The sequence below is a fragment of the Paramisgurnus dabryanus genome, chromosome 24 (genome assembly GCF_030506205.2).
Source record: "Paramisgurnus dabryanus chromosome 24, PD_genome_1.1, whole genome shotgun sequence".
Taxonomy (NCBI): Eukaryota; Metazoa; Chordata; class Actinopteri; order Cypriniformes; family Cobitidae; genus Paramisgurnus; species Paramisgurnus dabryanus.
In genome coordinates this window covers 18560797-18587400 of record NC_133360.1, presented here as the reverse complement: position 1 = coordinate 18587400, position 26604 = coordinate 18560797, and the positions used below count along the sequence as shown (strand labels likewise).

The window sequence follows — 26604 nt, the reverse complement described above, 5'->3', positions numbered from 1 at the left end:
GTCTCATTAATGCACTAAAGCGGATAAAGTTTTGGAAACCAATTATCCAGGTGGCCCTTTCCAAGTATAGATTTTAAAACAACTCTGGCTAAACCGATGAAAAACAAAGCTTGATCACCAAAACTACATCCCCATATCTATATTGATGATTCAAAGCTTCTTCTCCGGTCACTTAACCTTCCCTTTCTGTCTTCCTTACCTGTCATTGTTAATGATTTTGGCCAAGGTTTACAGAAAAGGCTTAAGGGTGTAGTCCCAGACTAAAAGGCATGTTTGAGTTGTCTTAACTGTAAAATATTTTCCTTGACATTTTGTAAAATATTTTAGCACTATTGTTTTGTCTCAGGAGTCAGGATGCACACCAGTTATGAGTCACATTTATAAAAGCAACTTAAATGTCTCCTGGCTTAATCTAAACCCGGTAACACTTTACAATAAGGTTGTATTTGTTAACAATTAGTAAATGCAATCTAACTTCAACTATCAGTGAACGATACTACAGCATTTATTAATGTTAGTTTGTTAATTTTAGCATGTTCTAAAACATTTTAAAAATCGAACGTTGAAACTGTTAACATTAGTAAATGCACCAGAAACTAACATGAACAATTGTATTGACATTATCTAACATTAACAAAGATTCATTAATGCTACAAAAACTATATTGTTTGTTTGTTAGTTCATACATTTACTAATGTTTACCAATAAACCTTATTGTAAAGTGTTACCACCCTGTCTGTGAAACCAGGCATTTAAGTTTGTAAAGTGATTGGTTCCAAACAATGAATTTAAATTGGCTGAGGCATACTATGTAAATGACCATAAATGCACCAAGTTCCTATGTAGCCTGACATCCACAAACAGCCTTCAGCTAGAGATGTTCTTTATATGCTTCAGAAAGTTACTTGGCAGATAAATCAATGATATTATTATTATTATTATTATAATTATTATCAATAATAACTTCTTAAATATAGGTACCTGTCTTTTATCATACTGTTGTTAAAGCAGTAGGCAGCTTGAGGTTGTGAGTTACCACACTAAATGGTAGTAACAAACCATTCAAAATGGTTTTTGAAATTATTATTTTTACCAGATGATTGTAATTTATCAAACATTTTGATAAAACATTACTTATTTTAAAACCATTTATTCCCATTATTATAAGTTATTACCCATAACTTAAGTCTACCCTAGAAAATACTTATAAAATACTGTATTGCTGATATCATTAATTAGCAAATTTAGTCAGCGGGGCAACCGATATAAGCTAAGATTTACTAAAATTAGCAGTATTACAGAAATAATTAAACTGAATATAATATTTAATTTAAACAAATGTAAAGTAAAACTGCTATAGTTTAAATAATAGCTTGTATGAAGATAATGAAAAGTCCTCAGGATTGGGTACCTGAGAACAGATCAAAGTCCACCTGCCTCCTGTTGCTTTCCCGAGCAAATTCAGTTGATGGTGAGTCTTGCCCTGACGGCATCATGGGGAAAATCATCCAACGTATTACAGAGTGTGCGTAATGGTGCAGTCATATTTACTTACCATACAGAACAGCATGCACACAAAAGCAAAACATCTCCACATTGGATAAGAACCCGCTATCTTGTAAATAATAATGAGACACTGACGGTCATGATTAGGGTTGTAACGGTATGGCCATGATATTAACTTTCACGATTATCATACTGTAAACATTTGCTTATACACGGTTTTGGGAAAAAAATAATAAAGCAGATCTCACCTGCGCTACTGCACACACGCAACTTAATTCGGCTTGACTGCTAGACTCCTCCACTCGTTTTATGTAGGCTACAGCAGAGAAAATGTCAGAGCCAGAGATTACAAATTCTAACCTCTATCCCCCACCAGAAAAAAAGTTAAAATCTACAGTATGGAAATACTGTGGGTATCCAAAAAACAAATGCAGGGTTGTTCTTCAAGATGGATATCCAGTTTGCAAGAAATGTGGACGAAGAGTGGCTGCAAAAGGAGACACTAAAGCCCATTTAAGTGATTACAGATCAATTTAATTATAGTTGATATGTAATAAAAACTATACTCGCTCACTATTTCACTCACTATATGACGATGTGAACAAATGAATATATCCAGAGCAGCTCTGAGATAATTTAATAAGTATTTCATAATTATTTTATTTGAAAAAATACAATTAAAAATAGTTAATAAATTAAGAATCAAAGTTTATTTTTTGTAAAAGTGTTTTTTTTCCCAAAAAAGTTTGACATAATAAACCATATGTTCAACCCAAACCCCCTATCTGTTTTTTATTAATTTAAGGGTCATTGTAGCTAATGATTATAATAATAAGTGTTTAATACCGCCAAACCGTGAAACCGCGATAGTTTCTGAGACGATTATCATAACGTGGAAATCTCATACCGTTACAACCCTAGTCATGATGTACTATAGTAATTTGCCTAGTCACAGATATAGAAAAGTACTCAACCCTACGTCAGGTCTGAGCGACATACACATTTTTGATTGTCAGAGTGCTGCAGGTTATATTTATAAGCCATTCTTGCTGCTCGAAAAGGACCCGATTTCATGTTTTCCTTTGTTTTAGAGTGTTAAAAGATGTCTGTGCACATATAAGATCTTTTTAAAAGTGAAGTCTCATCCACGCCTACCTAAACAGCTCTTTCAGTCACGCCCATGCAGTTATACGTCATACTGAAAAGAACATTTGCATAACAACCCTAATGTATATGCAAAGTAGAGGGTGTACATTTCTTGAAAATTATGGCACTGGCAACACAACTGTTTGAAACCGTTACCTCTGACTGATAAGATTTGTATGGTTTAACCAATCACTCTGCAACTTGTTAAAAGTACTTAATAATAATAATTTGTTACATTTATATAGCGCTTTTCTGCAGACCTCAAAATGCTTTACTTATGAGAGGGGGAATCTTCTCAACCACCACCAACTACTTGATGCTTGAGTGAACAAGCTCATGCTTATTTTGTTTAAATGTGAATCCCTCCTTGAACACATAAGAATGGGAGATGTAGTGCCAGTCTGCAGTCGTCCGAATTTGACCGGGAAAACAAACCAAGCATACCAGGCATTTCATACAGTGGACATCCAGGCAAATGAGGCATACAAATATATTTTTATCCACCAAACAATGACATTAAAGTAATTAGTAACGTAACAATATTCCACAAAATAAACCATGCCAGAAAAAACGTTCATAGATTTAGTTTAGTTTAATAGACTATACAAATCAAAAAGAAAAAACAATCCTACATCTCAAAGGTAAAATTATTAGGTTTTTCCAAATTACTGCTTATTAGGGAATCAGTCCAAGTTTTGAACATCTGTCCATCATATCCAAATTTTCTCATAGTGCTGATTTCTGTGACATCACACTGAATATCATCACATTGTTAATCGGCTTCAGCTCCATCCTTCTCTTCAATGTCCACCAGTGCTGCATGGCGGTTTGCCTGTGAGCCTTCCTTGAATAACACCTTTCTAATAACTCCTGCCTTAGGTGCACGGATGGTATGCTGTCCAGAAACACAAGAAAGTACTCTTTAGTAGTCTGAATTATGAACTGCACTGTATAGAAAATTGATGAATTCTCACCTCCATTTTCATAGCAATCATCACCATTAAAGGGTCACCCTTCTGCACAAAGTCTCCAACCTTGACTAGCACCTTCAAACAAAGTAAAAAGTCAGTTACACTAGTAAAACTGTATACACAAAATGGGGCGGGTGTTGCCATCTACATCACAGTACAATAAATGACACAAAACATTGTGACATATACCTTGCCCACAGCACAATTATCCAGGTATTCAAATGTACATTGTAAAAATCACTATATAATTCAATGTAGCATTGTTAAATATGATTTGATTATGATTGAAACTTCATGTTTAAAATAATGCATGTACTGTATATAACTGTTAGTAATGTTTCTGATATACTGTATTCAGTACTGTATGCAGTAATCCTGATCTGGATCGTGTGATATGCACAACATGCAAATTCAAGAATGCACCTTCTCAATAGTGCCTGTCATGGGTGCAACAGCACCACTCTGTGCACTGGAGGCAGTAACACCGGCCAGGAACTTGGGAACAGGGACGTCAATTTGGGTGCTTCCCTCCTACAAGATAAAAACAAAGCAGACCATAACAGACAATCCTCCAGGCATGGCACTAATAAAGCATAAATCATGATTAAAAATAATACAAAAACCTACTGTAGAAAAGATGTGTATAGTGTTGTCCAGAATGATAAGTTTGGGTCGGCACATCACTCCATTGAGAGAGCACCACAGGTAGGTCACATCTCTGTCCATCTGAAGCTCCCCTGACACATGAAACACCTGACCTTCAGTCTGACAAACAAAAAATGTCATGTTTAGCCATTGCATAATCCCTGACTATTAACTTTTAGTCATAGCCCTCAAACTAATTTTTGATTTGTAAATTACAGTTTATTGCCACATACAGGCTAATGCACACCTTTTCATATTGTATAATATTAACATTTACCTCCATACTATACGTCCCATCTGGATTGTATGTAACAGATAAAGCAATTTCTGTTGATTAAAAAAAGGTAAATTATTAATTTGATCCAAAAAAACATTTGGGTCACGTTTTACTTAAATGTAAAACAAAATTGTCTTAACATTATCATTTTGCCAATACTTTCTTAAAAATGAAGCACATGTTCAACCCAAATAAATTTTTAATGCAACAAAAACACAGTTTTAATTGTACATTTTTAAAGTACAATCATAAGTATATATTATGATACTGCTGTACTACTTTTAATTTGTGTTAAATTTACAAAGAAAAAATGGCTGAAAATTACATTATAAGAAACTGGTAATCATATGAAACAAACAAAACTAAAGCAAATTTTAGTCATGAAATGTCAGAATGCAAACTCTTTCTAATCCCAAAATAGTTTCAGTTTTCTTTCGTATGGATTAAAATATGACCTGGACTTTGAGAGACTCATCTTCTCATCCAGAATCTCAAATCTGCTTTTATTATGATCAATGCCATCACATTACTGCTCATTTATAATGCAAATGATATGTTGCTATTTAAGGAAGATCATCTCTTAAGCTTGACATGAAGGAGGAATGATTGCGTGTGCAGTCTATTAATAAGCAAACTGATCCTGCATTATTCACAATATTGTTCATGTTAAATGATCCTGTGGAATTTTAAGCCAGGACATTGATTCATGATCATGTGTCATCATATGTGAGAACTTTTAGCTCAATGTCTGACCGTCAGCAAAATCTTAAATGACCTGTACCTCACTGCATTACAAGTTTGTAATTACATAAGAGTAATAAATAAAGAGAATTTTTTAGTTATATGGAATTACAGGCTGTGTCCGAAACTGCCTAAATGGGGTGATTAGTATGTCCAAATTCATAGTATTCGAAAAACTGTAGGCGAAAATACCTGAATGACCTAGAGTTATCCAAAGAATGAGATGACAGAGGGGTGTTGTTTTATTTAACTGTATGACGTTATGACAACATATGTCATGTGATGTATCAGATGGCGGATGTAAGATGTCCAAATTCATTTATATTATCCATACTCATATAGTACTGTTTTCATGGTCGATAAGTGGTACTTAATCTAATTTAGTATCTACTGTCACATTATGCATTTCGGACAAAGCCACAGACTCACACATGGGCTATTTTTAGACAATGCCAGGGATTTTTCATTGTGATTGTGGTTTATTGTGGTATATCAATGTGTTGACAGGAATGTATCAGTCACTGGCTTAAGATGACAGGACAGTCTATTTTGGCTTTGTTTGTGTGATTATTAGAGGGTGAACACTTACTTTTGTCCCCTAGCTGCAGTGTCAGTTCCCTACATTGCAGGACATTGAGTCGTCTCCCGTTACTGCATGCAAATGGTGAGTACATGTCTGCAAGAGAAGGTTACTGGTTAACAACTCAAACAAGCTTCCTACTGATAGTACTGGAATACGTTTATAACTTATTAACTCAAAAAATAATATACATTTGATCTAATTTGTACTTGAATACGTCCTGAAGCATCATCTTATTTCGCTTCTTGCATCAAACATGTTGAATCTACTGGCCTGCTGCTAAAATGGCTTTTTAGTTTAAAATTATTGTTCCTATTATTAAACAAAAAGAAAACATGCACTTTTAATCTATGTGAAAGCAAATACATAAATATTACGATACTTGTGAAGTATTAATAATAATAATATTCTCTCACCGCTGGACTGGTCCCTGTATTTGTCTGTGTAGTGTTTTTCTTGTAGCAGCAGGCCCAGGGCAGCCTGACACAGGACTTCTGGAGACACTTCCTGTACTGATGGGAAGAGCTGATCATAGTGCTGTGAAATAAAACTTGTGTGAACGTTCCCTGCTTCAAACTCTGGATGTCCGGATAGACTCAGAAGAAACTCAATGTTGGTGTTTAGACCCACAATCTGAAGATTAAAGAGAAGATATAATAGTAAACATGAACACGAAATGTCTACCAGTTCTTTTAATCACAATTGATATTATTGTCTAATATAAGTCAAATAGGCATTACAGGCAACATTTTTATCTGTAATTTGTTGGTATATATTTTATGTTGCAATTTTTTGATGTATCCATCAAAATATTCAGCATATCTTATAAATACACAGATTACAGGAGGGTAAAATATGTGCTGCTTTGTTGTCTTTAATCATATGCGTTCACTGTGATGCCATACAATTGTTTTGTTTTTGTTTTTTGATGGGAGTAAAGCATTTGTCTGACATGTGAGATTATTAAAGTAAGAGCAGAAAAACATTTACAAATGCTTGACTATGCAAATGAGAGGTGAATCACTCAATGTTCACAATTGAACAGACAAGTGCATCACAAGTCTGGAATATCTGGTAAAAAAGCCAAGCAGAAAGCTTTGGCTAACTTTAAGGGATATGCTGGGAAAAGACTGAAGAGTATGGGAACAAATCAGCTTCATTCCTGTATAAACAATGTTTGATGTCATACATTGATAAATCTGCACAGCGCTGTATGCAGAAGTAATACTTGAAGCATCTAACATGCCCTGTTGTTGCTTCTATAAAGCCACACTGTGGGTTTACATAAAGTTTTTTAACAGTTACATTATTATTTCATTACTTTATCCATGAATATGATTTCTGAGTCAGATTGACTCCTATCGACAGTAAAAGTGAAGACTACAATTCCCATTGTTCATAGTCATCGAGCTACGTCGTTCAACAACGACTTTAAAAAATGTGTACATTCAAACAACATAATTGAGAAGTATAACTTACTTATTGAAGCAAAGGTGTGCATTTCTAAGGTTTGATTTTAAAAGTTTAGACATTTAGTGCTATTTAATTTTTTTCTGAAATACTAAGATTAATGGACTAGAATCATATGAAATATCGCTAGTGTTGTGTGTTTTTTCCTAATATGAACTTATGGTTTGCTTACATTATACTGGCGTAAGCAATATCTGAGTTTCTTCAGAGCAGCGGAGCGATCTTCCCCCCAAACCACCAGTTTAGCAATCATTGGATCATAGTGGGCTGACACCTCATCACCTTACACAAAAAAATAATATACATTTGATCTAATATGTACTTGAATACGTCCTGAAGCATCATCTTATTTCGCTTCTTGAATCAAACATGTTGAATCTACTGGCCTGCTGCTAAAATGGCTTTTTAGTTTAAAATTATTGTTCCTATTATTAAACAATAAGAAAACATGCACTTTTAATCTATGTGAAAGCAAATACATAAATATTACGGGACTTGTGAAGTTAAATAGATACTCTATACATTAACATGTCGAAACAAAACCATATCCAAGTCAATTGGGAACACAAGACAGATTTGATAATTGATACTTAAATAAAAATTAGACCATGTTGACACCAAAGTATTATCAGCTGTGGTATGTGGTAAAGGTGGATAATTCTGGTACATTTTGTAATCTCAAAACAAATTATATCTAGGTTATTTTGTCCAAATTCAAATAATGAGGAATTATATTTTTATTGTTAAAGTACCTTCTCGAACCCCTGTCTCTATCCGTGTGCACTGATCTTCCTGCGGGGTTGACAGGTGGAGCAACGGCCCTGCTCCTGGCAAGAAGTTGTTACTGGGGTCTTCAGCATAAATTCTGGCTTCAAAAGAGTGACCCCTCAACACAATCTCTTCCTGAGTGAGGGGCAACTTCTCTCCTGCTGCCACCTGATAGACAAAGCCAAATGATAACACATTTTTATCATAAACTTTTCAGAAAAGTAATGGTCTTGCTGTGTAAAAAAAAATGTAATTGTGGACAAATATAAATAACGTTCTGTCCACAGCACATTTTGTGACTCTTATATCTGATATCCTTAAATAAGTAATTTTGCAATACTTTATATAGCTCTGTACATTCTCAACACTAAAGCAGCCACATCAATCAGCGGAGCTGTCTTATATGACCAACGGGATGACCTTAAATGATAAGTTCAGCCGAAAAAGAAAATTCTGTCCTAATTTTTTCATCCTCATGTTTCAAACCTGTATGAATTTCTTTTTTTCTGATGAACACAAAATAATATATTTTAAAAAAGGATGGTAAACACACAGCTGATTGTAACCATTGACTTCAACAGTAGGAAAAACAAATATTATGGAAGTATTGTGAAAAATGATGAAGAAGATATTTTGATTAATAATGGTAAGCACACATTTGACAGTATCTTATCATATTTGTTTTTCCTACTATGGAAGTCAATGGTTACAATCAGCTGTGTGTTTATCATCATTTATCTTCTTTTGTGTTCATCAAAATAAAATAAAAACGTATACAGGTTTAGAACAACATAAATGGGATTAAATGTTGACAGAATATTCATTTTTGGGTGAACTATGCCTTTAGTACTCAATTTATTAGATCAGTGTGATGTTTTCACAACAATCCAATTTTAGCTACAGCAAGATGGATTAAAAACTTTGGATTTTGGTGATGCACATATAGCTCACATCCTAATGCAGAAGAATGTTTCCCAAGTTGAAACATTGAACAAAAAACATAAAATCGCTAATCTAAAAAATGTATTTAGCAGCCTTTAAATTTTCATCCAGGCCCGCAGTAGATGCTGTCACCCCGTCTCACCCGCAGCTGCCACTCCACCAGGTCAGTTCCTGTGATCATCTCTGAAACAGGATGCTCCACCTGCAGACGTGTGTTCATCTCCATAAAGTAGAAATTGTGCTGGGCATCCATGATAAATTCTACTGTGCCTGTTAAAATAACATTCAGCTAAATAAATACACACTAGATTTTTTTATAAACTTAGTGCTAAATAAGTTTGCAATGGGAATATTCTTTATATCAGGGTTCCCCAAATCTTACGCTGGAGGGCCAAAGCACTACAGAGTTTAGGTCCAACCCTAATCAAATTTCCCCACCTGTGATTTTCTAGTGATCATGAAGACCTTATTAAGCTTGCTCAGGTGTGTTTGTTCAGGGTTAGAGCTAAACTCTGCAGTGCTCCGGCCCTCCAGGGTTAGATTTGGGGAAACCTGCTTTATATGCTCTACAATTAACAAAATGTATCATTAGTGCATCATAAATTTGACATGACATCATCACCTGCTCCCACATAGTTGACGGCTTTAGCCGCTCGCACGGCTGCCTCCCCAAGTCTCCGCCTGACCTCAGAACTAATGTCTGGCTGCAATGACACATACAGAGCCAATTCAATCAGACTGGGGCAGTTTCATCAACAACAAAAAACATCATAAACTATCATGTCACACCCATGTAGGGAGGAATAATTGTCTCTTTATGTAAATTAATTTCTTATCTCAGCAATAAGTGGAGTAGAAGTCTTCACAGGTCTTAGATCTGAAAACCCAAGGTCCGAGCGGGTTTGGCTCTAAAAGTTTCACGTTTGCCTCGGACACGGTATATATACATGTATAACAATATATGAACAATTTAAAATGATTCAAATGTTTTTGCCGAACGGACTTAAAAAGACCCGAACTGTCGTGTGTGCGTTGAGACAAACCTGTCAATCAATTTTAAATGTACAATTTAGCTTTTACCTTGGTGATTATTTCTGACTGGTATCTGCTGGGCTGCAGACTTGCACACACATCGGTGCAGTTTACATTTGGGTCCAGCTGGCTGAAAAAAATTCCACTGGTTCGGACTAAGGTCTAATTTTCTTGGGTTTGTCTTTGGGTCGGGTCTTTCTTAAAAAAAAAATTCTGCATGTCAGGTTTGGGTAAAAAGTGATTCGAGACATTTCATGTCGGGTACATTTCTTTGGACACGAGAAGACCTCTAAAGTGAAGTTCATGAGCTACAGTGAATTTACCATGGTTAAATGGTGTTATTAGGCTCAACGCAATAGAAAACTTTATTTAGTTTCCTGTAGCCTACTGAGTGAATCTTAGGATGCAAGAAATGGTAGAACAACAAAATTAATTCTGCCAAACGAACATTCTCACGTAGCAACTTAAATTGCAAAAGAGAATTTAACTGACAGATGAAGTAATTCGTACCCCTGGAGCTTCCTCAATGATCTTCTGATGACGTCGCTGAACGCTACAGTCCCTCTCGAACAGATACACGACATTACCATACTGGTCACCAAACACCTGCACCTCTACATGTCTAATACAACACAAATACTCACATATCATAACTTATAACATCACATGGGAAATACTTAAGAGAATCTAACAAAGCAGACCTTGGGTTTTCAACAAACTTCTCTATAAGCATGACATCATCATTGAATGACTTGCGGGCTTCTCTTCGGGCGGATTGCAGCTGCTCGTGAAAAGTTGCTTCTGAAACTGCAATTCGCATTCCCTGTGTGAATTGAAAAAGCAAAGTGACGCCATGTGCACTTACAGCATAATATTACAGAACTGCGTGTGAAATACAACTTTCAGCTCACTTTTCCACCGCCACCACGAACAGCTTTGATCATCACAGGGTAACCGATCCGTGCCGCCTCTTTTTGAAGTTTTTCATCTGATTGGTCCTCTCCATGGTAGCCCTCAATGATAGGTACACCAGCAGCTGACATAATGTGTTTAGATGTGCTAAAACAACATGTATTTTACTTATTAACCACAACAAAAACTTTGATGTTTAAGGCATTTTGATGATGAAAACAATTCTGCCTATACCTTTTGATTCCCATGTCCCGAATGGCGGATGAAGGTGGACCGATAAAGATGATACCTTCCTTTTTGCACTGTTCAGCAAACTCTGTATTTTCAGAGAGGAAACCGTATCCAGGGTGGACCGCCTAACCGAGAATAAAAACATTTCCTTAAGTTTTTAAGATATGTTTTATTCTGAAGTCAACTGTACACCATGTTTAGATCACAAAACTTTTCTGCACACTGAAATACCTGTGCACAGGATTTTTTGGCCACGTCCAGTATCTTGTCCATGCACAGATAACTCTGCTGAGACGCTGCAGGCCCAATATGATATGCTTCATCTGCCTACAGAGAGATTATGATACATTACAAAACATAACATTATTTTAGAGATTTACATCTATCATATCAGTCTTATATCAATCTACAGGCATCTCTACCTATGTGTTTATCTATCTATCAATCAATAAATGACTGCAATGTCCTTTATTTTTTCTCACCATGGCCACATGCATGGAATGTCTGTCTGGTTCACTGTACACAGCAACAGAGCGAACACCCATCTTCTTAGCTGTTCGCATTACCCGACAGGCTATCTCTCCTCTGTTAGCAATGAGAACTTTCTCAATCCTGTCTATAGACAGACAAACATGGCACATATAAGACTGCTCACTATAATCTAAGTCCTCCAACATGATAATGAAATAATAACAATAACAGTTTTCAATGTGATCTTACCCACAGAGGCATATCTGACAGATCCTTTAGCACAGATCAGTTTCCTACAATCAAGGGAACACAAAATCTAAGTTTTTAAACTATTTGGCTCTTTAATTGTATTTTCTTAGTTAATAGTAGGACAAGATTCAGTTTACTGCTCTCAAGGACATAACATTTGCAGAGGTGACCTCTCTATTATTCATTTCATTTTATACCATGCGTATTCAACATTTAACAAAACTTTGTTTTACTTAAGGCAAAACGTTCACTTTGTACAACTATATTAAATTCACTATCCAGAGGTAATTTTAACAAACAAACAAACAAACATGCATTTAATAGCTTTGTTTGTTTTTTCTGAGCGAAAATGTGGCTTCTCGTGCAAATTTTTAAAGCAAAGTCTAGTTGTGTATGGGTATCAATATTAATCAGTTTAAAAGTGAGAAACATTACAATTAATCGTTTCTCGCGAATCACGTATAAGAGAGATCACTAAAACAAACGCTAGCTAAAAATTCTAGATTTATCAACAGCTAAATTTGGATAAAACATGTATTGCATGTGATAATATTAAGAATATAACATAACTTACAGTAGATGTTTGTTTAAAGTTCTGCTGATTTCAGTTGTAAGCAACACTGTAGCCATGATAACTGTGTTAGCATGCAGCAGTAGTAGTAGCTATTATTGTGACAGTTAATTTTATTTTTTCAGCTATTTAACAGCTACACCATAATGAATAAATCGATGATATCTAAATATTAATTCTCGGTTTATTAATCGAGTTATAAATATCTTTAAAATTATATTTGTGGAAACAAGTACAGCCGGAACAGACGGCCGACCAGTTTGTCCTCAGCGTCTTGCCGTACTTTCAGAGGCCAATCAGAGTCGAGAATCTGGATGCAGGGCGACTGGGGGATACATAGATATGTATATAAAGGCTAGATGGCTCGTCCGCGCTGATGGCCAATTGAGTTGAACGTCCGCATTTTGGCGGCCATCTTAGGACAGGGCGCTCGCTCACTCGTAGCATTGAGTTTTAATGATGCAGGTACTTTTAAATGACCATAACTTGCTTAATTTTTTACCGATTTTCAAACGGATTGGTTTGTTATAAACGTCAAAGATGTACCTATGACACTGAATACGTATACTAAAAATAAATAAAAAATTCATGAAACATGTTAAAGCATCCAGAAGTATAGCCACGTTGATAACGTTTGTAAAAAACCAAACCGTTTGTAAATCCGTCAAGAATTCAGCAAGTTACGAGCATTTTAGTTGGCGTATGTCACTCACCTTCCGTCCACAGCAGCAGGGAGCAGCACTATGGCAGCACTGACCTAATATGGCCGCCAAGTGACGACACAGCTGACTCCGCCTTGAGCCATCTAGCCTTTATATACATATCTATGGGGGGATATGTAGGCCCTTCTCAATCGGAAGGCTGCCGCCTTCGGAGGTCGCATATGCAGGCTGCATACCTCATAAAGACTGTCTTGTTTCAGAATATTAACGATTATAAAGTTGACTATTATTCTTAGTTAATCGTAAATTGTTGTAATATGTTTATGAATTGCGAATGTAATACTTAGTTAATTTAAATAAACCAGGCTTGATGACGTATGCAGCCTGTATAGGCGACCTCCGGACGTTGCAGTCTTCCGATTGAGAAACGGTAGTAGTATGCCAATATGCCCCAGAAGTTTTACTCTTGTAGGCCATTTGTTTTTGGGGGGTGTTTTTTTTGCACTTTTGTAAGTTGCTTAATGTTCAAATGTAAATGTACAGCAAATCATGTTTGAATAATGTGCACACACACTTTTATAGAGAAACATCTGGAAATAAACCTCATTAAAGTTTTATTTGAATTAAACACATAAAACAACAAAGTTTTCAATAGCTCCTCCTTAAAATGTCTTATATGCAAGTTAATTAAACATTTTTAACCACCAAGAATGTTTTTATTTGTCTTATGTTTTGGAAATTATAAACTGATTTGGTCAAAAACATTTTAAATCTGTGAAATAATTGCATATTCAAAACGTCTTTTGTGTTTCATTATGAGCTATATTCCTTTTGTTAATTAGAAAATGTTTAGTAAGCGTTTTTAATTGTATTCAAATTATAATTAACTGAAATAACAGTAAGACTGATACTTTTACAACCTTAATACATTTTTGTTTAGTCTGATTCCTGCTTGTTATTTTTTACACATCAGATTTAGCCATTACAAGAGGATTTTGTCATTTTTCTAAGCACAGTGACAACAGTATTTATTCTTTGAAACCTGAAATTCAAATAATGCAAAAAAAAATGAAATCACTTGATTGTAACACACATGTAGAGTCTCAGAGTTGTTCGTAGCCTTGTCCACGACGTTCACGGACAAGCACAAAGGTCAAAATTGCAATGAGACAAATTGCTGCTGCTACAGCTCCCAAAATAATCGGAATCATTCGCTTGTTGTAATCCGCCCAGCATTCAGCCTCTAAAATAAAGTTATAAAAAAAGTTATCTTTGGGTATGCATTTTATGTTATTTTTTTATTTTAGTTTAAAGAAACATGTAAAGTAACTCAATTTAGTTTACAAAATGTTTTATACTTAGTTTATTTGTTTATATTTACATTTAAAAACATACTGTACATATGTAGACATGTGCAGGCAGATATCCCACCTTTTCCGAATGCTCCATTAGCCAGATCAAAAGCTTGCATCTGCAGAGGTATAAGTTTAACTCTGAAGTTATTTGCCAGTATCAGCATCGTCTCAGACTTGCACTTGAAGCTCAGGCCATTGCTAGTTTTGAACAGGTTTTCATGATCCACAATTCCAATGTAGGGTTTACCTATTCATTGTAAAAATCAAATCAAAATTAGATCAAAAGTATAATTTTTTATTAAACTAATGGTTACAGGTCAATCTCCTGAAAGACTAGAAATAAGGATTCATCACAAAATCAATAGAAAGATTAAAGACTAAAATGCATGTTTGAGCTTTAAAAACACCTTGTCTTGTTCAAATTTAACATATTTCGTTGACATTGTCATGTCTGAAGATGCACACCTGTAGTGTATTTTGTAAGGTATGTTTGTAAAAATGACCTAATATTAAAAAGGCCTAGTCCTGGATTAACCTAAACCCTGTCCGGGACATCGCCCCATATAGTTTACTTACTTTGGCATTTTTTACAAGGAGGGGCGGGATTCAGAAGACCTTTAATAGTCTTCACATACGAGAAACTGCCTTCCTGTAAGTGTGGTTAAATAAAACATAAAATATATTAGCATTTTGATGTTGATGAAGCATATATGTTTTTATATTTGATATAAGATTAATTAAATAATTATATATTTTATTTTATAAAATAAAAAATTTAATCAGTTTAAATTAAATCAGATGAGCTGTAGGTACCTTCATAAAGGTGAACTCTAGATGTCCACCTTCAAAGTCCAATGAGAGCACTGATTTAGTGTCCCCACAGTATCCTGTTGCTTGTATTAAGCTGGGATTCAGGTTGTAATAATACTTTTTCTGCAATACAAAGAAAGCAAATCAACGCCAATATTGGATAAATTAATGGTGCATCATGCATATAAAACTAGTAAAATCAAAATAATTAGCAAGATACAAATTTGTAGAAGGATCAACAAAAATGCTGATAGGCTTGTTTTGCAATATGCCTATCCTTGGCGAGCCGTTAACTGACTTAACACAGTGTTGGTCATCAACCAAATGAGTTCTCACCCCTTGAAAATATATGCTGAGACTTGAAATAAAAGTGCTGAGACTCTAACAGGCTTACTTTGTTCACCCTCACGACATACTCCACTCCCAAACTGGCCCGCACACACACTTTGCCCTGAGGGTTCTTTAAAGTGCATGTAAACTGAAGTGGAACAGTTTCTTTGGGCTGAAGAATGGGTCTCTTGGGCAGATTTGTAGCATTGTTGTTACTAGCATGACTGTCAACTGTAGAAGCTTCTTTTGTTATAGAGTCAAAAGCATTTGAGGTGAGAGTATTTCCTGTAAGCACAAAGCAATTGGCAAAGTGTTAACCAAGGTTGAGTTATTATTATTGGTTTTACATATTTACTGTGTTATACCGCGCAAAGATATTAAACATATATATATATATTTAAACAATGTACATGAAAGTGATGTGAATGTACCCAGATGAGATAAATATTGCATTTTAAATCATATTCACATAAGTAAACATTAATGTTGTTCACATTTAATTTAAATGATATTAAGGTCTGTATGCAATACAAAGAAAATGATCTCACCTCGCCACTCCAGAGAACACAGCATCAGAAACAGAAGGGTGATGCGACTTGTGTGAATCATATTGAAAAGTGTTTCTGGGTCGCAGAACAGTTTTTGTTATATGCAGCTTACATGCGGCAGTCAACTAATACACACACATTTGTGAGGGAGGACCACTGTGGTTTGATGTCATCAGCTTGTTTAACATCAGGAAGCAACTTTGATCTGTACAGTTTAAACTGTTTCAGAATTAATACAGAATGTTTATTACAATACAGTAACATAGTAATAGCAGTGTGTTCTAATTATTAATATATTTATAGAATTAGAATTATTGCTTTCCACAAAGATAGCCTAGGCTATAAAAGAAGATTGGTAACACCCCAAAACTGAGTTACTGTACAATAGCCAGGGTCATACAGAGGTTTTCCAACTGTTTCCACTCAGAACAAGAAGTCCTTGTCAGTGGCGGCATTTTCAAAATATGTGTTCAGAAAGTCATGTGTGTTGCTCATCATGTGTTAGGGTTATGTAAACTATGTGCATTATGCCTCATGTCAACATAAGTGCGACATAAGCGACGACTGACTCGCAAGACACTAACTCAACATTAAACTCTGATTACACATGATTATTTGGCAAATGTGAATGTCTCTGTCATCATAAATCCCTTCGAAGCATGTATTTTGACATGACACGTTATGCACATAAGTTTACATGACAAGTACTCAGTGCTCAGACCAAACGGTACACACTGTAACCATTCAGTTTGCATGGCAGTCGCCCACACACCGGACACCAACACATCAAATTGAGCCAAAATAGTTTATCTTAGTCTTGTCAGAGCACAGGACATGGTACCAGTGATTCATGCTCTTGGGCAGTCTTCAGCAAACAGTTTACAGGCTTTCTTGTGAGACAGCTTCAAAAGAGTCTTCCATCTGGGAGGATGGCCATGCAAACCGTCTTGTTGCAGTGTGCAGCGTTATGGTCGTAGAACTGACCATCTGATCATCCGCTTTTGCAACCTGTGAGGCAATGCTGGCAGTACTTATGCATCGTTTTTTGTTAACAAACTATGCTATTTTTGTGGAGAACAACATTTCTGTTTCTTAAATCCTAAGAGAGTTCAACATTCAGTGGCCAGTATGATAAAAACTCAGCCTGGGTTTTCCCATGCTGGTCTATGCTGTTTTTTCAGCAGGATATTTGATGGTGTGGCAGTGTACACTGGAACAAGTTTTGGATATGATTGTTGTCAGTCTAATTTACTTCAAATGTATTCATATAGGGCTTTCTAATATGTTGCATGTAAAATGTAAATAAATATATTGCAGATGTACTGTTTTACCAATTAATGAAACACTTTGGGTTATTTATAAAATAAGGATTAGGTGTTAGCGATTTCTCTGATATATTTCTGAAAGAAAGAGGTTTGAACTTACTTTGTTTTTTTGTGGCCTATTATTTTTTGTTTGTTTTTCGTATTAATATCTGGCAACACTGGGTGACCAGCAACTAAACTGACAGTTATAAAAACGTAAAACAGTAAAGCTAATCTTAAAAGAACATAAACATTAAGAATTCTATGTAAGTTCAAAGCAGTTAACCTTTAACAAAGGCATCCTAAAAACATTCATAAGAGACAAAAAGAAACAAAGTTCCCGTTTAGCGTTTTGTAAAGTTCTTGTTCATATAATATTGCTTATTAAAATGATTACAATAATAAGTATTGTTGAATTAAAAATAAATAAATAATTGACCCTTAGTCAACAGTCTATCCCCCAAACAGACAGAGTGTGTACCCAAAGTGTAAATGGCAAAAAGACAACCCAGGTAAAAAAATAAAGTATATTTGAATGTTCTAAAACTACACTTAAATACTAGCAAGTACATTTGTAAGTTATGTAAAGTTGTAAAGTTATGCTACAAATATACTAATGAAAAGTAAAGTTCTACTTCAGTGCACCTGGAAAAGTATACTAAATACCTGTACCGGTAATACTTAACTCTTTCCCCACGACTGAAGTTATCTGTCAATGACGAGTTTTTAGGACAATCCCTTTATTGACTATGTGGTGCTCTTTCCCCACCATGCATTTTTGAAAACGTTGCCAGTCAGCGCTTTCACAAAAGTTAGTTTTATAAGTTGGGTAAAGAGTTAAATAGATTTTTAAATGTCTCAAAATAGCACAGTTAATCTTAAGAAGTATTCAGGACAAATGTATATATATATATATATATATATATATATATATATATATATATATATATATATATATATATATATATATATATATATATATATATATAGCTACAAAATGAATGTGCAAAAATAGTAAATTTTTTAAGTGTATTTTAGTGCACTTGATCACCCTGGACCTCACTAATTTTCAAACTGTAATTACAGCCATGATTAGGTTCATATAATTCGACCTGAGTTTCTTTATTGTTTGCTAACTGTTGTTTAATTTACCAATAACTTTACTTAAATTTGTTTAAAACAAACTGAATTTTGTTTGTAATAAAAAACAAATGTTATGTTTTAGAAAAATTAAGAACAATTCTTCTTCACACTTTTCTATGTGTTTCTAAAAGTTTCTTTTACTTCCCTTTTCACTTTTGTCAGTTGTAGAACACATTTTCAGGTGTCACTTTTTTTTGCTGTGTTTTAGTTTTAAAAATGAAAAGTTTTTTTTTAAATATGCAGAATTCATGTTAAAATCTTTGAATATTTTCTCAGTGATAATCTTTACAATGAAAATCTTTATTGTTTCAACATGTGAGTAACAATGCATCAAAGTCTCTTCTAATAGGAGCAATATATTCCCTGATCTTATGACTAATTGTCTGAATGTATTTTTTGTTTCAGGTAATCATCTGAGTCTCACTACATTAACTACTAATGCTAAATACTTTTATCGGTATGGATCAGAACAACTTAGGATGTCCCATGTGATAATAAAAACAGGAATAATAAAAAAATGCTGCACCCATTGTTGGGTCGAATACAGTAAAACATTTTCTGGGTTAATTTAACCCAACAGCTGGGTTTGCTCCTTTTTGACCCAGTGCTGGGTAAAAAATAACTTAGCATTTTTTAGTGTGTGTCGTTTTAATATTCAGGTATTCATTGTTTCTAAAGTGTTAACATTGTAGCAATATTCATTTTTGATCTTAAATTTTGAATTTAAATAAATACTTATTAATACTTTTTAAATATTTAAAATATATATTTAAACTAATATTAATATATTTATTAATGACATATGTCAGTGCCATTGTCTCAAGATGCACACCAGTAATGTTTTTTGTAAGGTATGTATGTAAAAACTACTTAAATGTTCTAATATATCTAAAGCCAGGATTAATCCAAAGTCTGTCCAGGAAACCGCCCCTTTATGTTTATAACTTTGGATAAATGGAGCCAGTAGTTGATGCTATAAAAACCTCTTTCCAGGAGTGGAAATCTTTGAAAGCAATATAACTGTCAGGACTCTGCCACGAGAGTTTGATTTTATATTTGTTTTATTGTGATGGCAGAGTTCTGACAGTCTCTTGTTTAATGTGGAGGCCATGCCTTGATTATTGTGGCATGTGCCTCTGGTATCTCGTCTTTAGTCCCCGCCCCCTTGTTCTCCCTGTTAATTCATTATTAGTTCATCCCGTGCACCTGTGTTACCCTCGTTAAGTTTCCCTATTTAATCTCCTCTTGGCTCTTGTCTGGGGCTGGATCATTGTGTTGTATCATGTCATGTTTTGCTGTCTATCGTGTTAATTTAGTTAATGTTACCTCAGAGTGTTTCTTGTTAATTCAGTGTTGTTAATTCATGTTTAAGATTGTGTTGCCCCCTCGCGGGCTTTTTGTTTTCATGTTTATTTATAATAAATGTTCAGTGTTCACTCCCCGATATCGCCTGCGCATGGGTTCTCTTGTTCTATGTCTCCAGTTCCTCACAGAATGATCCAGCCAATACTGAACCCAGCAGCGATGTCGGGGAAGTCAGCGTGTTCTGTCCATCTGGAGCTGCCGAAGCCAGCGCGTTCAGCGCGGTCGGAGTCTCCGAAGCCAGCGTGTCCAGCGTGTCCAGCGCGACCGAAGCTACCGAAGCCAGCGTGTTCACCGCCGCCGGAGCCGTCGGTGTCAGCGCGTTCAGCGCCGCCGGAGCTGCCGATGACAGCGTTTTTAGTGCGACCAGAGCCGCCGAAGTCTGCGCGTTCAGCACGGCCGGAGCCGCCGAGGCCAGCGCGTCCAGCGTGGCCGGAGTTCCCCAAGCCAGCAAGTTCAGCGCAGTCAGAGCCGCCCAAAGTCAGCGTGTTTAGCGCAGCCGTAGCCGCCCAAGCCAGCACGTCCAGCGCGGCCGGAGCCGCCCAAGCCAGCGCCATTCAGCGCGGCCGGAGCCGCCCAAGTTAGCGCGTTTAGCGCGTCCGGAGCCGCCCAAGCCAGCGCGTCCTGCGCGGCCGGAGCCGCCGAGGCCTGCGCGTTCTGTGCAGCCGGAGCTGCCGACGCTGGTGCAGTTGTCCTGTCTACAGACTTCGTTTCATGGACTTTGTCTTGTCTTACCATGAACTCATGTCTGTTTTGTTTAGTTTGGTTTTGTCTTGTATGTTCCCCTGAGGAGCGTCTGGTAGTCGCTCCTTAGGGGGAGGCTACTGTCAGGACTCTGCCACGAGAGTTTGATTTTATATTTGTTTTATTGTGATGGCAGAGTTCTGACAGTCTCTTGTTTAATGTGGAGGCCATGCCTTGATAATTGTGGCATGTGCCTCTGGTATCTCGTCTTTAGTCCCCGCCCCCTTGTTCTCCCTGTTAATTCATTATTAGTTCATCCCGTGCACCTGTGTTACCCTCGTTAAGTTTCCCTATTTAATCTCCTCTTGTCTCTTGTCTGGGGCTGGATCATTGTGTTGTATCATGTCATGTTTTGCTGTCTATCGTGTTAATTTAGTTAATGTTACCTCAGAGTGTTTCTTGTTAATTCAGTGTTGTTAATTCATGTTTAAGGTTGTGTTGCCCCCTCGCGGGCTTTTTGTTTTCATGTTTATTTATAATAAATGTTCAGTGTTCACTCCCCGATATCGCCTGCGCATGGGTTCTCTTGTTCTATGTCTCCAGTTCCTCACAATAACAGTTTAGTTAATTAGTTCACATCCTAAAGCTTGCATCAGCACAAGTACCGTTTTGTTAAGTCCTTTTTGCAGAATGAAGCAGCCATTTTGGTGCCTAAACAGTAAGTCACACAGTCTCATTCACTCACTTACGGGAACCAACTTGGGTAGCCAAGTGCGATTATGCATCTAAGACTATAAAACCTAGCAATGCACCACAAGATACACATTTAGTCCATGACTGAAAATGCTCTTTGCAGCTTAATTGGTTAAAATGTCTATGGGGGTAATTTTAGGCCAATATTATTGAAAATGGACAGAGTAAAAGTCATAAATATTACAACTTGTAAACACAAAACGCAATCTACAAATAGATTAAAAATCCACAAACACAGTCCTTGTGATCCGCAAATGTAAAACAAGATCTACGAATCGTCTTTGTGATCCACAAATATAAAGCATGATTTACAAAAAGAAATCAGTGACTTGTACTTGAAAACCAGAATTTGAATGAATGTAAAGTGACTTCTTTGCAGATGAATATCATTTTCTATTTGTAGATTGTGTCACATTTGTTTTCAGAATTCTGACACTATTGTTTCGCTTTGGTGACAAAATAATGCCATAATCGTTGAAAATGAAGAGACTACAATTTGTAAACACGAAACAAATCTGCAAATAGGTTCCAAATCTGCAAACAAACTCCTCATGATCCGCAAATGTAAAACGAGATCTACAAATATATAAAAATCCACGAACAGACTCTTCATGACATACAAATATAAAATGCGATTTACAAATAGATTTAAAATCCGCAAACCAACTCTTTATGATTCACAAATAGAAATCATCGACTTGTACTTGACAAACAGAATTTAAATGAATGCAAAGTGATTTGTCTGCGCATGAGGGTCATTATTTGTTTGTAGATTGTGTTGCATTTGTTTTCAGAATTTTGGCACAACTGTTTCGCTGTTTTCCATTAAAAAAATCTACAAATGCCCTCCTCACAATTTGCAAACAAACACAGTCTAACTTGTATTTTCCAACCATTGTAAAAAGACATTCTTACACATTCTGTGCAAAGTTCAGCATGCAAGTGTTGAATCTGTGTTTGCAGATCACAGGGCATTCACGAATCCTTCTGCACAAGTCTACAGATCTTTTTGGCACTATCTTTCCGCAGAGTTTGTCACTACGATCCACGCGTGTAGTCAGCCAATCAGGGGTATTGCTTCAAAGTAATACCACGCCCCCTCAATAAGCTCTTTTCAAAATAAAAGCTGGGCTCACTGCCATTTACCGTTGCCGGTGTTACAGCGCTGAAAGGCGGCCAGACCGCGTTATCGATATTATATTAATGATATTAAAGCATTTATGTATAGCATGGCAAATATGTAGCATTAACGTGAACTAGAACAACCCCTCGTTTAAGTTATTATCAGTGCCTGACAATTCAGCCGAGGTCATTAAATCGTTAAAAACACTGCATGAAGCGGTTTTATCCTTAAAACATCAGTGTCTCTTCAACGAACATTTGCCGAGCGTCAGCGAGCCAGCTGGATGGAGTGGAGCTGCTAAGGTGACGCAGCTAAAATAAAGCAAGCGGGTGCAACGATAATATTGGATGTAACTTGCCGTAATTAACAAAAACATGAGCCTTATTTGACAGCAGCACTAATTGAACTATTTGACCATATGCATTTGATATACATACCGTGACCGGAATGCACTTACAAATCGCGCTGTTATTAGAAACATTTAACTGTTTCCAGACTGAGCATGGAGACAAACAAGCGCAAGCCGTTTATAGAAGCAGCTGCCTGTCAGCGTGTACGGAATGAAGTCAAAACGGTCTCGGTTTTTAGACCGGCAGTCTGCCTGTGCCATTCCACCCTAATCCGGACTGCAAATTACATGTTAATATTATATCCACCATTTACAATCCTTCCTTTAAGGTCTGTTCTGCTTTTAACAGCTCAAAGCTATTACTCTCTGTAGCTTTCGAGTCCGTTGTAGGCTACAGGTAAATTTTGCAGTTGTTTTAGTTAACTTTGCAGAGCCTTTTATTGTCGGAAATGGTCCTGGGCTGGGTTTTCCTATAACGATTGAACTTAGCACTCAAGAGCGCTTTCTACAAGGTAAAACGATCGCTCGCAGCTGGGTTTTAAGTGCTACTAACGAGTCGCTATCCCTTTGTCGAGTGCTGAAATGTCACTTACTGAATGACTCGTAATTGTAGCAGAAGCTTGTTTAGGCTAATGATCTTTAGCCGATGTGCACTAATATTTTTTAAAATATTATTAATTATTTTTCAATGACTTATTACATGTTTTAATAATTTGTGCATCATGAAATATTCTTTTTTCATATTTAGTTAGGACTCGTCCCACTGCGCAATGCCTTCTGCATTTTATAATATAGTTTAGATTTTTCTTTTTATTTGTTGTTTATTATCTATGTTTATTTATTATTAAGGATTATTGCATTGTACCGTAAATATTTATTTGGTTTCTTTAATCAGATGCCATACCCTTCAAAAAAATATTTTTTTACTGTAGCCTAGATGAATTATAGCAGCAATTGGTAGGAACCATTTATCAATTTGCTAGTACCAACTTTTACCAAAATTGTACCAAATACGTTTTCCTTCTTAATTAATTTATGTTTAGTCATTTAAATTTCATTTCTCGTTTGAATTTTAAATATATTATATTAAAGTAATTTAAACAAATAAACAAAGAAAAAAACCCCCAATAAATAAATATAGCCTACATTTAAAACATTACATTATCGTTATTGCAGGAGTGCAATTTGCTGGTTGTCCTGCAGGTGACCTTGTAACACTGCTGTCTTACGATGCACTTATAAATTAACGATTATTCCAGAGCACTCGTAGATCTACGATGATTTTCGAGTGCTACTTAAGCTACAAAGCTTTTGGGAAACGGCCCATAATTCTAAGATGAATTTTAAGATTGTTTTTACGATCTACTTAGCGATGCTTTTGGGAAACCCAGCCCTGCTCGTTTGGAATTTGCCTGGCGCACAGCTCTAGTCAGAAAGATTAAAAGGCGGGCTTTGTTTTTAAAAAATGTAATGCATTTCTTGATACTACAATAATGAACAAGTCACCCATTTATCAAGTATCGATTCATTATTTTCACTTAATCCTTTTTGCTTTTTACAAAAAGTAGAATAGGCACGCATATTCTGCATTTATCCAAAATTATGACTGTGGCATGAAGAAACTTTCCTATTTTAGTGAAAAATAAATAAGTTCTTTTGCTATTATTACGTAGCATATATTGATGATTTTTAATAACAAATATGACCGTTTTAAACAAACTAAGTACACTGATAAAAATAATATGAAAAAAATTATACGCTGGATTTACTAAAAAAAAAATACAGTGCATCATTTTTACATACACTTTTAAAGTAAGTTTTACATTGAATTTAAGCCTTTGCAATTTAAGCAATTGCAATGTTTAAGTAAGTTTTACATGGAGAAGCAATTAGGCCTACTAAAAATTCCATGTAAAATTTACTTTAAAAAGTGGATGCAAAAATGATGCACTATATTTTTAAGTTAATACAGCCTATTATTTTTTTATAATTATTTAATTTCCTTCTCACAAATTTTACATGATAAAATTTAGGAATTAACTAAATAATGTGTTAATCTAGAATTACTCACATTTTTGCATTATTTTCTACTCAAAAATAGTTTTTCTTTTAACCTATTTTTTATATAATTGACTAATTTTATTTAGTTAAATTTACTAAGCCACAAAACATTTTTTACAGTGTAAAATAAGAAAAACGAAGTAGATAAAACCGCATACCCAGCTAGACACTCAAATCGAGCTAGGCACTCAAATCGAGTCAAAACAGTCTTGGCTTTTAGACCCGCAGTCTGCAATCCACCCTCACCCGGACTGCAGGTGACATGTTAAAATTATTCCACCCGTTACATCAAATTATTCCCCCCTCCCCTTCATTGTCCCCCAACCCTACCACCAGTGAATAAATAAATACATTAAATAAAAACAAGCACTTTAAACAAAAAGCACACAGAATTCTTTTTTTGGTTTTTAACTGAATTCTAAACACTAAAGTTAATTCCTTAAAGTTAATTAAGGGTTAATCCCTAGTCCTTCCCTCGCGAGTTGTTTTTTGTTCAGGGCCTAAATGTGCATTGAAATATAGTTGATGTATTTCATAAAATTAATAAAAGATATACAATTATAAATTATTGTTGAATTATCCCTTTTTCCAAGTATGTCATTATGCACAATGTATCAAAATTTGAAAATGAAACAAAAACAATAACTTAAAAGTCCTTTTAAAAGCAGTAGTTATTAATGACATAACTGCATATACTGTACATTGTATATTTTGCACGTTTCTCATCCTCTTTTTAATCCTGCTTGACTGAAGGCTTCCGTTTGTCGTAAGGTTTTTGTACATTAAAGCTGTTGAGTTTCTCCCGCGGACTTTTCCCCCTCGCGCTCAGGCACGCTGTCTGCACGCTGTATATGAAATTGAACGCACCGCCTAAAGTCGAGGGCAGGGCGAACACTTCTAGTTCTAAACAGGTTAACTGAAAGCACAATGACATTAAATGAGCTGACGCCTATTTCGTTTTTTTTTTTTCGCAGACGCGCACAGCTCCAGTCAGGACATATTAGCCAGTTTTGTATATCAGTAGGTTCCAAACTATTGCAACCCCATACGTATTTACAAGACCTACATTTTTTTATAGAAATATAGGGGAAAACACATTTGTTCCCTTTTAGTAGTTTTTTAACAAGTTTACTTAAATAATATTAAAATATAGGGTTGCACAATTATGGCAAAATCATAATTGTTTAGGCTACTGTATTTGCACTGAATTGGAAATGATATATTAGAAAAATACAATGAATTTTCAAGGCTGCAGAGAACATTATAGCAGATATGGCTACTGAGGATTTAATTATATTATTTTAATAGTCAGCGAGTCCCACTCCGGCCCTCATTTTGAGTGTCTAGCTGGGTGCACATTTTTACCGACTTTCTTTTTCTTATTTTGGTAAAAAATTAACAAGTTCTATTATTATGTAGCATACATTGATTTTTTTATAACAAATATGACTGACTTATTCATTGGCAAATGCAGAACAATGAGGAGAAAGCAAAGGTAGGCTACACGCCTTTCTCCCTTATATGATTAAAGGCTTAACTGTCATTTTTAAAACGAAAGCACATGCTTGTCAAATTTATGCTGGGCTGGATAAATGCAGAATCAACAAT

At 35.6% G+C, this 26604-nt stretch overlaps 2 protein-coding genes across 2 annotated transcripts; both read right to left on the bottom strand.

The window, feature by feature from the left end:
- Positions 1-3221: 3221 nt before the first annotated feature.
- Positions 3222-12805, bottom strand: mccc1 (methylcrotonyl-CoA carboxylase subunit). The gene is made up of 19 exons (XM_065259361.1): positions 12516-12805; positions 11942-11985; positions 11704-11837; positions 11453-11548; positions 11225-11346; positions 10990-11137; positions 10780-10901; positions 10589-10700; positions 9669-9750; positions 9189-9316; positions 8089-8272; positions 7509-7618; positions 6283-6499; positions 5876-5962; positions 4546-4595; positions 4251-4388; positions 4047-4154; positions 3627-3698; positions 3222-3547 (listed from the first exon to the last, which is right to left on the bottom strand). Exons 1-19 carry the CDS (start codon positions 12569-12571, stop codon positions 3425-3427), a joined length of 2133 nt encoding a protein of 710 aa, XP_065115433.1. The 5' UTR covers positions 12572-12805; the 3' UTR covers positions 3222-3424.
- Positions 12806-13765: 960 nt separating this feature from the next.
- Positions 13766-16368, bottom strand: lamp3 (lysosomal associated membrane protein 3). The gene is made up of 6 exons (XM_065259869.1): positions 16218-16368; positions 15734-15954; positions 15343-15462; positions 15106-15178; positions 14606-14776; positions 13766-14417 (listed from the first exon to the last, which is right to left on the bottom strand). The coding sequence occupies exons 1-6, from the start codon at positions 16276-16278 to the stop codon at positions 14278-14280; spliced, it is 786 nt and encodes a 261-aa protein (XP_065115941.1). The 5' UTR covers positions 16279-16368; the 3' UTR covers positions 13766-14277.
- Between the last annotated feature and the right edge of the window lie 10236 nt (positions 16369-26604).